At 39.1% G+C, this 12,399-nt stretch overlaps 1 protein-coding gene across 1 annotated transcript in view; it reads left to right on the top strand.

Annotated features, from left to right (window-relative positions):
- The first annotated feature begins 429 nt into the window (after positions 1–429).
- The window catches only part of glis1 (GLIS family zinc finger 1), a 31,692-nt gene continuing 19,722 nt past the window's right edge, over positions 430–12,399 (top strand). Inside the window, exons 1-2 of the mRNA XM_031900959.1 lie at positions 430–593; positions 4,001–4,943. Of these exons, the coding sequence (XP_031756819.1) occupies positions 466–593; positions 4,001–4,943 (1,071 nt within the window). The 5' untranslated portion in view covers positions 430–465. The remainder of the gene's footprint in view (positions 594–4,000; positions 4,944–12,399) is intronic.

The raw sequence follows: 12,399 nt of genomic DNA, 5'->3' as shown, positions 1-12,399 counted from the left end.
AGCAGTAACCCATAGCAACCAATAAGCAGGTAGAATTTACTGGTCCTCTGTTCAAAAGCAAACATCTAATTGGTTACTGCTCCTGGGCAAATCTAGTGTATTTTATTACGTATGGGGACTAGTGTCTAGTTAAGTGTAATTTTTCCAAAACTCTCAACCTTCTCCATATGTTTTTATTTCTAGTCTCCCCTTCTTTACCACTACTAATAATAAAAGTGTGGTGATTGTATTGGCATGTCACATGTCTATTTTAGAAGGCAATGAAAGCAGTTGTTTGTTAAAACCGTGTATGTTTTAAGGTGCCATGACATAAACACAAGTAGCTGTAGGCAGATATTGGTAACCCTTCTGTATAACTCTCATAAAAAAATAGCAGTATAATACATTTTGCTATCATTTTTAACTGTTATAAATTTATTTCTAGTTAACACTGGATACCCACATTGCAACTTAAAGAAAAGCATCATGGGAAATGATGGTCTCACTAACAATGCCTGTGAGAGTTTTATCTGCCAGACTGGAAATTGCTCTCCTTCCGTAGACCACAGTGGAACTTGTGAGATGTCCATGAGCACAGAGCACACAGACACAAGGTACCAGTGCTATTCAAAATGATGTGTGAACATTTATCTAAATACCAGAGGGGGGCTGACAAAATGACAAAAACACCTGAGGTAAAAGATCACATAATTCACAAGCTCTTAATTGGAAATTCATATTCATTATTAAAATTCCCAAATGGTTGCCCTTTTTATTAGACACCATATGGATCACCTGACTAATGTTGGGGATGATGGGATGACTATAGTAAAAGGAATTGTTGTTCTCACCACTGAACAATTTCAAACAATTTGGTGGGGCTACAATAAAGTTGTGCACAAAAAAACATACAGACATTGCAGGATGCAGTGTGCAAAGGGCACACCACAAATGCCCATTTTTTTGCACTTTGCACATCAAGTGGTGGCTTGCCTCTACTGCCTCTGTGCTCTATTTTGGCACTTGCTGCAGAGAGCAGCAGACCAGGCGCGCTCTTGCTACCCTTAGAGCTCTGGCACTTGTGCTATAGGGATAAGTAAATGACCCCTATTATTGTGATCCAGCATTGTGAATGTTAATGATTTTTGAAGCTATGCACTATTGTAACCAGAAATGTCCTATAATGACCACAAGGTTTTCAGAAACCACAGCTCAGCCTGCAGTCTCCGTTTCTTACTAAAAAGTCCCTAATTTCCCTTTGATCTCCTGCACTGAACGCTAAAAAAGATACAAACTTATTCAAAAAGTAGCTTTTGGCAGAGAGCCCAGAAATCTAAACAAGCCTCACCTGCACTTAGATACATTATTTCTCATATTTAATTAAACAAGTGGGCTTTTGGCAGAGAGCCCAGAAAGATAACAAGTCACACCTGCACTTAGACACAATTGTAACTAATAAGCTAAACAGATCTCTTGGGGTAACTGAGACTTGCAGCTTAAAGGGCAATTTCACCTGCATTAGCAAAACTGTAGTAACACATAAAACAACCCCAAAACCCCCAGAAATGTATTCAAACTTTAAATAACCTGCCAAATTAAGTAAAATAGGAGTGGTATTTAGGTGGTGTGGTTGCAAAAATGGGTGTGGCATTTTTGAAATGTTGAGAGGTATGCATATGTGTGTGTATGCAGTTGTTCCAATAAAAATGGGCAAGCCACAGCACTTTATGCATTCCTTTCCGCAGAATCATGGAACCTAGGGATAGCTAAATGATTCTATGCCTTAGAGCTCGTACAGATGAGCATTTCTAATAAAAGGTAGGGAATAAACTCTTTTGTTTGCAGAGCTGACACATCAACGTAGTAAGGAGAAGACTAGGTTCTGGGGGTTGTGAAGACATGCAGATACTTTAGAACTTTCCAGGACTGAAGTGCTTTATCAAACAATTGTCTGATGTAAGAAGTGATGAGTGTAATTATGGAGCTTTATCTCCTGTCAGTAAGAGCAATTAGAAAACAAAGGTAATTATGAAACATGAACAAAGTAGAGGGCAGGGTCAGCCTGGATACCTGTTACCATATTACTAGTTTCATAATGAGGGGATGACAGATTTTTCTACATCAGAAATCTGACCTTTTTCCATGTCATCCCAAATTTTTTTTCCCAGGCAATGGCAAATATTGCACAGAAACAATTGCTTCTTAATAACAATATATTGTTAAGACTTATCAGGTTTCCTGTTCCAAAGGTTTTGCCTCCCCTACAGAAAAGTGGGTACTATAAACTTTATAACTGAGGGATGAAATTTGATTATTACAATAAGAGTTGCAATAATCTGATCTGTGATACTGTGCTACATGATACACTGGACAAGGATAGCGAGAATGTCATGCTTTCGGATGTGGCACTGGCAGGCACAATACCATGGAATGTGACACTAGGAGATGCAGAAATGTAGTTTAACCAACCATGGGCCTGGATACTGTTTGCTGTTGTACTATTGACACCAAGCAAAATAATCTGCAAGGCCAAATATGCACATTCACTAGGTAGTCCTTGCACTTTTGAGGCAATGTCACAGGCAGTGTTTTTCATTGTTTGTCCTGGGTCAAAATTCCACTTTTTGTAGACTGGAAGCACTTTTATGTTATGCTTCATTTGTATTATTTGCTTGTTTCCAAGTCTTAATAAAATACATGATATTGGAAATTACCCCCAGGAACAGTAAAGAAATTGGTGATGTAAATGTTTTTAAATCTGATGGCACTAGAGTTGTATCTGAAGCTCAGCATTCTGCTACCAACAAAATCAGATATTCTGCTAAAAACATGATGGTGTGCTCAAATGTGGTTTATTTCAGTTAAAGGAAACCTATACCCCCAAACAATGTAGATCTCTATAAAATATATTGCATAAACAAGCTAATATGTAAAACCCTGCTTCATCTAAATGATAAACTTTTATTAAATATACTTTTTAAATATACTTTTTTTTTTTAGCAGAATGTACTATTGGGTACTCCTAAACAGAAAATTGCCATTTTAAGAATTAAGGGCCACCTCCTGGGATCATAGGATTCACAGCACACAAACAAGCCAAGGCACACATACATGCTAGGCCACATCAGCCAATTAATGGACAGAGTTCTGTCTTTAGCTTCCACACTTCTTCCTGTTACAGTTAGAGCTGAATTATTTCTGGTGATCTCTGAGGGAGCACACAGCCCATCACTAAATAGCGGCTCAAGGGGAAGGATGTAAAAGGGCAATATTTACTGATATATATATATATATTCCAGTTTAGCAAGATTATTTAATAGGTCACTTAACATAATATAAAATATCTGTTGGTTAAGTATTTATTCTGGGGGTATAGTTTTCCTTTTATACTGATTCAATGGCTCTTTGACAAATTTGAATGTTCTATGTGCTTGCTAATAGTTATGGTACTATTGGTCTCCCTGGAAAAACACACTTGTTTTTAAAAATAGGGTAGATAGCACAAATGTAATGTCCTTCTTACATCAGTACTGCTTCCACTATAAGTTCTCCCTATATAGTAATATTGAGTCTCCTGTGTTTAAAAGATAGTCAGCACTTAAGTTATAATGCAAGGGCTAGAAGGGCTAGAAGTACTGCACTTTTTCAATGGGCTGGAAGGGGCTGGGATGGAGCACTTTTCACTTGGACTGGAGGGAACTACAGGCTGACCTATATTACCTTCAGAGCTTGTGGAAATTAAGCCAAAAGGCATTCAGCCTTTAATATATTTGTTAGATAAATACACAGTGAATAAAAAAAAAATTAAAGGTATAGTGGTCATTTAAATGTTCACCAAGGTTAGAGATATGATAAGTATGGTGCTCACAACTAAAATGGAGTGGCAAGTTACAAAGCATTGTACTTGTAATTGGTACCAGTGTTACCAAAGCATTTAGAAAACAGTTTCATTTTTTGTTGGTAAATAAACTTCTACTTTTTTTATTTTATGCAGTGTTTCACAAATTGTTTCATTTGACAGGTCTGCTCAGTCTTATGCCTCTTTCCCTCTGTGCGTGAACAAAACACACCCTCCAAACCACATCAAAGAAGAAAATTCTTGCGAATTGTCTCACCAATCAGAACCATTCCACTGGAGTTGCTCCGTCAGAGAAGATTTAAGGACACCGTTCCTTCCAGATACAGCCTCATTACACAAAAGATTTAAGAACTCTCTGTCGGCATACTTTTTAGGGTCCACAGATATCCCACTGCAGGGGTCACTGGCATCTGGCACTTACACCTCTGCCTGTCTGCAGGCTGAAAGCTTAAGGAGACAGTTTTCTTCCTTAGAAGAAATTGTTGGAAATGGTAACTCAACTCATACTTCCCTGTCACCATGTGCAAAAATCCAGCACCTGTCTCTCACTGGGATTTCTGCTTACACAAAAAGAGGCCCTACCACTAGTCTCCCAAATCTATCTGAACCAGAAGGGATCTACGGTTTACCTTCTCCTATTTCGTGTCTACCATCTGACCATGAGGAACAAGAAAATGAACTTTCAGAACAGGCTGAGACTCCTTGTGCAAAGAGAAACCCAAGCCTTTTCCTGAATACAGCTTCCATAGATAGCAAGGAGTTCAGCATTCTTAAACAAGAAACGAAGGATGACTATCAGGAACTGCACTCACCATATTCACTTCAACAACCCAGGTCCCCAAAGGCAGCACAAACTGACAAACAGAGTCAAATTGTTTCACAAGATGGGAGGCAGTTTTGTCGTTGGATAGACTGCAGTGCTTTGTATGACAAACAGGAAGAGCTAGTAAGGCACATTGAAAAGATGCACATTGACCAGCGCACTGGAGAGGATTTTACTTGTTTCTGGGCTGGTTGTGCACGGAGATATAAACCTTTCAATGCTCGTTACAAATTACTTATTCACATGAGGGTCCACTCTGGAGAAAAGCCAAACAAATGTATGGTGAGTAGTCATGAAAGTTTAATGTCATACACTGCCCCCAGGTCTACAGTGGTGGGAAAACTCTGAGTAACATACAGAATAATATCAAGGACCCTGGTAATGAGAAACAATGTCTGTTTGGTACTTACTTTCTATTGTTACTATAAATTCACAAAGTTTTCTATATTCTGAGACTTACATACATGACCTGCTCCCAGTGCCACCAGTTCTGTTTAATATGCAGGCAGGACCCTGCTACCAAAATACTTTCTTTATGCATTTCTTTATTTGCAGAATCATCTCACCCTCTAACTTATATTATTCAGATGTTTACGTTAGGGAACACCAGCAGGCTCAGGGTGCAAAGGAGCCTTGCACTTAATGTGGCAAGTGGTAAGGATATGACTGCCTCACTCCCAGCTGCCCTGCACACAGCATTCATTTATGAGGCCCACTGGTTTTAGACTAGAGGCTAAGACAGAAACATGGAAGCAGAAAAAGAAGCTACTGTAAAATAACAGGGGGAAAAGTACAGATAAACATCATATTTACATATTTCTGCAATTTCTTGTTCTTTAACAATTTTTAAAACATACTTTTTATCCTCAACTTTACTGCAAAAACCCTGTCTTCTGTTGTATTTCCAATGTATGTTTGTGGGAATGGCATGTTGGCATTTACCAACTGCTGACCTGCATACCATGTGTGCTTTAGACTGTTTTATACACATATAGATCAATGTTTGTGAATTATTATTATTCTGATAACATAGTTACACAGAGCTTAAATTTACAGCAATGACATTTAATCATATTATTACTGGCTAAGCTACATATTAAGTTCTCCCAGTAATCCAGACATTTGCCCAGGTTTATCTCATAATGTGTGTAGCCATGTTGGTTTAGTCATTAAGTGATCATTTAACAAAGTGGGAGCATCTGTGACTGCAGAATTAAAACTTTTTGTTATAGTCACATTATATACATGGGAAAAAAACTGTAATGTTTGGTCTTGATTGAAGAAGAATCTTCAGAATGATTCCCCTTTGATCAAATAATGTTTCCATCCCAGGCAACCTGGTCGGCTTGGCCCTCCTACGTCAAGTATATAGAGAACGAAAGGCTAACTCACTGGGGGCTGCCAAATTTTAGTCACCCCCCTGTGATTGTAATCGCTTACCCGATACCCCCCCTGGTTGGTGCTCCTCTTGGGAGAAAACTGCACCGGCCCAGGGTATATGTGAGTGTCTTCTTTGTTCAGAATCACTGGGCCAATGCATGCGCAGTTGAGGGAAAAAGGAAGCTTTTTTGTAAAAGCCAACTTTTTACTCTACTGTGCATGCACAAAGATTGGAAGGTTTCAGGCAAGTGATTAAATTCACTGGGGGGTGCCTAAAACTTTGGCACTCCTAGTGATATAGCCTTGCCTTATTCTTTAAATTCCTCCCCTCCAGTGCAAACAACCTCAGCTAGGACAGACATTCTTCATAACTGAAATCTCCATACACCAACTCAGCTTAGTTGCTTTTCTGTGGACTTTTTCTGTTTTCAAAATGTCTTTATGACTACTGAAATCCAAAACTGTACAGAACTGACCTCTCTATATTTTTGAATCCCAAGTGTATATATTCATTAATAAGCAATGGTGAATTTTGTCTGACACTTATCCACCCAGTTTACCAGTTTGTTAAGAATGACATGTTGAGCAGATTTTGTTATCTCTTAAAGTTTGTTATCTGCAACACTGATACATTGCTTGGGGTGCCCTAACCTAAAGCATTAATGGTGCTGGTTTCACTTTGCTCTAAAAATTAATCCTATCTTTAAAAATGACTCCTTTATTCGAGTTCTCAATAGATCCTCTCAGGCACCTGTCCCGGTTTCAAATGAGGGGTGGGCGTGTCCTAACTGTCCCTGATAGACGCACAGTAGGAGGAGAGTAGTCAATCACAGCTCTGCAGTCTCACAAGCAAAGACAGGCTTCAGTTCCCTATTAGGTCAGCCTAGCTGCTTAATGGTTCCTATCCTACAGTACAGTGCAGTGTGATGAGTGCTGCTGCCCTGCCCCTGCACAGCCCGAGAAAGGAGGCAGCAGTGAAACACATGGGTGGGACTAATGGGATGTTTGGAGAAATTTTCCAATAGATCAGCCTAAAACACTATTGTTTAAAGCACATTTCTTCTATATTTAGATTCATTGACACAATATTGTTTTTACACAATATATTCCCTTTAAAGAATGTACCATTGACAACTTATCTGTACACTTGTCTATTACTTCTCTGCCCATTGATTCCCTATGTATGTAAAAATAGCATCATCAAGACCAACAGCCTTGGTAATATCTTACCATTGTATGTATATTTTTATTTATATAGCGCTACTTATGTATGTAGCACTGTACAACAGATCTAGATGTACTCCAACACATCTGTGCTACTTGCTATTTCATAGATCATGAAAAGCAGTATATTTATATGACATGATCTGTCCTTCATAAAACCAATGCTAATAATACTTATTCTGTGATGATTTAACAAACTTTCACATAACTTCCCCACTACAAATGCCTTCTCAATACAGATGCCTTAGAGATGATCAAAATGTCCCTTAGCCCATAATCTTAAAACTTTTATTTTCCAAGTATAATGACAGTTAAAGCTGAAATTAACCCACCAGAGCAAAACAAAGGAAATGGTAAAATCACTACCCCAATGATTGTACTGCTTTTACAAAACAAGGATGGTCAGCGTTTTTGTACTTTGGGACAATTTTGATGGAGACTTTTAAAATGACACTTTATGATAATTTTGTCAAATAGTCTTGAACTAAAATCTAGTTATAAAGATAGTTTGTCTCTCCATTTGCTTCTAATTACTGTCATCCTTGCGTTTGTCTTGAGCTGCCAACATAATTCATTCATCTACTACTTAGTAATGTCATTAAGAAGCATCTGTCTACATTGTTCTGCTCTTTTCACTTGGGCTGTCCAGTAGTAAGAGGAAACCGCCTAATCTCACTGCAATATCCGGTTATGTTTCATACTTAGTTTATGTTATTTTAGTTTCATTGCATTTGAGATTTATCTACATTATAATCAGAAATACATCCAGCCAAAACAGTGATGCAATGCTTATAAGACCTTTAATGTTTGAAGATTAATTTTGCCGTATTTTGAGATTCAGTGTTCCAGACATTTAGAATTTTGATTGTATGAGACAACAGAAATTAGCAAACCTAATATATTGTGATATGTAGGAGAAACAAGTTTAGACTGCCATCTGCTTCCACTAAGTTTTCAAATACTCAAGTAACCAAAAGGAGAGCACAGTGAACTTGTGTATCAGTAATGAACAATGGGATATGTATCAGTTTGTGGAAATAGCAATAACAATATTTAATTGTATTGAAAAACAAACAGTTTCTCAATATATGGAAACCAGTTTATATATACGAGCTGTTATCATAAATGTAAACGGTTACCCAGGTGAAACTCAAGTATAGTGCCTTTTCATTTACCAAGAACACCTATAGCTACATTGTTACATATTTATATTTAGGATGTAAAAAAAATACATTTGTTCATTTATTTTACCCCTTCAGCAAACTTCTTGGCACGGCTGATCCTAAAGCAAAACATCTGTGTAACTCTTGCCAGGTGTTCCATCCTGACTCCCTAACAGCAATCAGATTTGGTTACCCTGGATCAAGCGTTTGCCTCTTTCACAAATAAGATATTGCAACATTGGATATCTTGCTTCTGAAGGTGTTGAGGGAATTGGCCATTGCAACCTCGCCTGGTCAAGTATTTCAGAAATATAACCCCTGTTAAACTCACGTTTATCTTTGCGTATGTCTGTAACTAAAAAATATCTCTGCAACGTGTCTTTATTTACCTTAAACGTATTTGTAAAGAATACCATATTGCCAGACCGTTTTAGATATAATTGAATATATACATTGTGGGGATTTAGCTCTTTCAGTAGAAGCGGCAGCTCCTTTCACGCAGGTGAGAGACAGGTACACAGATTTCAGCTGAATTCTGGTGGGAATTTAAAGGAGAAGGAAAGGCCAAAATGTTAGGCACCCCCAAGTGACTTTAATCGCTTACCTTTTACCCCGGGCTGGTGCCCCTATTCGGAGAGCACCAGCCCGGGGTAGCTGCAGCGCTTCCTACTTCCTGGTTCCGCGCGCGCATGCGCAGTAGAGTGAAAAATCGGAACTTTAACAGAGAAGTCGGCTTTTCAATCTACTGCGCATGCGCCTGTCTTTAGTCATTCCAAAACGCAGGTGGAAGCGCTCTCTACAGCTACCCCGGGCTGGTGCTGTTTTCTCCTAACAGGGGCACCAGCCCAGGGTACAAGGTAAGCGATTAAAGTCACTTGGGGGTGCCTAAAATTTTGGCACCCCAAAGTGACTTTTCCTGTCCTTTAACACAGCAGGCTTGACAGAAAATAAAAGTTCATACAGCTGATATTCCAAATACAACCAAAAGTAGCAGTCTTGCTGAAACTCAAAAATCTGTCCTTCCCAGGGGCACACACAGCCACACTTGGGCAAAATAAGCCAATACAGGTAAATGCAGGTTACACTCACAGTCTTTTGTAGTATTCCTGTGCTAGTCCCTCAGTCTTTAGGGCAGCATACAGTAGCTGGGCCTTGCTACTAGGCCATCCACCTCTGTGGATAAATATTCCTCCGGCTCTCAGAGGAAAACTGTTCCCAACACACTTTTCCCCAAACAGGAAAAGTTCCAGTGTCTCACCTCTCTCCCTGGAGAGAGCAGCCCCCACACTACTCTTGGAGCACACTTAAAGTACAGGTGAGACTATTCAGCCCACCCAGCTGCACAGGCCCTTAATTTCACAGCCCTTTGTGCTGCTTCACAGAGGATTCTGGGAGGGATATACTTTCCTTCTATGATTTTCCCAACCATGCTACAACATTGATTGAATATGTAGATGTAAATTCTGCTTCTCTGGTTTTTATATATAAATATATATATATATATACAGTATATACCTCAAACAAAAAGAAGTGATAAAGGGCAGACAGAGAAGAGGCATAACCTGAAAGATAAGTAATACAAAATATAAAACAACAATACAGTTATAGTCTTGCAGAGCTTTTTGGTTTCAGGTGTCAGTAAAAACCATTTAAAAGCTGGAAAGTGTCAGAAAATGAAAGCAAAATAAATGAAAACTATTTAAAAACTATAAAAAATGAAGACCAATTGAAATGTTGCTAAGAATTGGCTATTCTGTAACATACAAAGGGGCCAATTCACTAAAGGTCGATAAAACGAGTGCTATTTATAGCATGCGTTAAAAATTTTATCGCTTCTTATTTTTTGAGACTTAACGCTCGAGTCACTAAAAGGACAGGCGTCATAATTAAGAAGCGATGCTGTTTGCGTTATTTAACTTGCGATGAGCGTTTTCGTGCAGTAATTTACGCAGCGCGCGTATTAACGCATGAAATTCTGCACGCAAGCATTACACGTCATATACCACGTGACTAACACCATTTTGTGCAGTTGCGTTGTGAGTGTAGAGATGGAGAGCGTGGAAGGTGCAGGTGCGCAATTGCCCAAGCAACGCAAGGCGACTCAAGCAATGGAGTGCAGTGTGGAAGCCAGCAGTGGCAGTCTGAAAAAGGTGGCAACACGCAGGGAACATAATGGTAGGCTGGGGCAGAGGAGTCTGAGAGGAGGCACAGGCACACTGAGCAACACCAGCAGAGGCCAAAAAGAAAAAGCCTATATGAACCAAGCAGGTTATACGTGAGAACCCACACCACCAAAGCTGAAGAGGAAGGGACACTTGACAATCCAACACCTGCAAGTATTCTGCCCTGTCACATGGCTCCAGCAGTGACACTGAGGGAGAGAGGCCTGGCTTCATTAGCAGCCCAGATGTGTCTAGGGCACAGATAAAGAATATCAGCCAGAGGAAGCCAGTGGAGAGGAAAGTGAGGAACTCCCCCCCCCCTCTTCACCAAAAAGAAGCAAGAAAAAAAAGTAGGAGACCAGGCTCCGAAATCTCAAATTTTCGGAATTTGAGAATGAGGCTCTGATTGAAAAAATGGTGCCTGTGTTCAACCAAATCATCGGAAATATGCTGTAGGTGTAGGTAGGTGTAATGACATTAATATAAGTGTATTTTCTCTTGTAGAGAAGCTTAATATTAATGGAAAACAATGTTTTGTAAACAGATTCATCCTTACCACCACCTGGCAGAAGCAAAGGCCGACAATCATCATTTGCTCCTATTCCAGGTATTTTTGTTACCTAATTTTGTAGGACATGTGTTTTGTGTTAGGCTTGTGCAATGGCATGAGAGTGAATTGTGTCCGTGTATATTGCAGGTGTTTCAATTACAGAAGTGCAGTGTATTGCTAATAAGATAGGTGTGTTATTGGACAAGTGTGTCTTGCTGGGTTAGGTGCAGTCAGTTCATCTTGTACCTTTGGACAATCAATCTTTTCAACTTGATTTTGCCCTTGCACTCTGTATGGCAAAACATTTTACCTTTTTTGCTCATTTGGAATTAATCAATGTCCACAAATAGTTTTTGAAAAATAAACTTTGTCATGTTGTAAAAGCAATGATAAACATTATTGTCCATGAAGTTTTCCTGGCATCATGAACATAATTCAAAACATTGATTTTTTTTTTTTTTTTTTAAAAGGTGGGCAAAGACGCGCTGGACCGTCTTCAAGTCAGCTCCACTCGCCACAACAACACGATCCTGAAATGGAAGAAGCAACATTTAGTGGGGATGATAGTGACAGATGGTCTGGGGAATGTGGCAGTCGTTAATGCAAAAAATGCACACTGTCCATCTGGACTTGTGTGTTGCCATCAAAGCATACTGTATAATGACAAGGCACAACAAGCCTCGTACGAGGCAGCTATGTTAACCCTGCATCAGGAGCACTTGAAGATCCAGCAACAAAAAGTGGCATTGTTGGAAAATCAAAATTCACTGTTACAATAACAAAATTCCCTGATTGAGAGCATGACACATGCCCAAAAGGAAATTAACACAAAAGTGTTGTCCAAACAAGTAGAGTAATGCCAACACGCTCTACTACTAGAGATAGTGCTGATACTTCAGCAAGCACTTCTGTAGCTCCCAGTAGACAGCTGCGTAAAGAAAAATAAATGTGCATGTTTTCAATTTTTAAGTTATCTTTGTTTTTTTGGTTTAAGTGGCAAATGTTGTATTAAGAAATAATATTAATACACATTAGTCTTATGTAAATAAACATTTCTCTTTTTGCTATCTTTGTTGGGGGTGGGGGAATCACCTGCTCAAAGCAACATCAGCCTTAGTTGCCACTCACTACTGCTGTGAGAAATAAAAGAAAGGGGCATTTCTTTTGTAAGCGGGAAACTAATTTCACTGTAAAGAAAAACATTTTTTTTGAGAAGTTGTATGGTGTTTCTTTTTTATTGCCTGGTAAGCCATGCCGGT

The sequence above is a fragment of the Xenopus tropicalis genome, chromosome 4 (assembly GCF_000004195.4).
Source record: "Xenopus tropicalis strain Nigerian chromosome 4, UCB_Xtro_10.0, whole genome shotgun sequence".
NCBI classification, from domain to species: domain Eukaryota; kingdom Metazoa; phylum Chordata; class Amphibia; order Anura; family Pipidae; genus Xenopus; species Xenopus tropicalis.
This window is presented reverse-complemented; position numbering and strand designations above follow the sequence as displayed.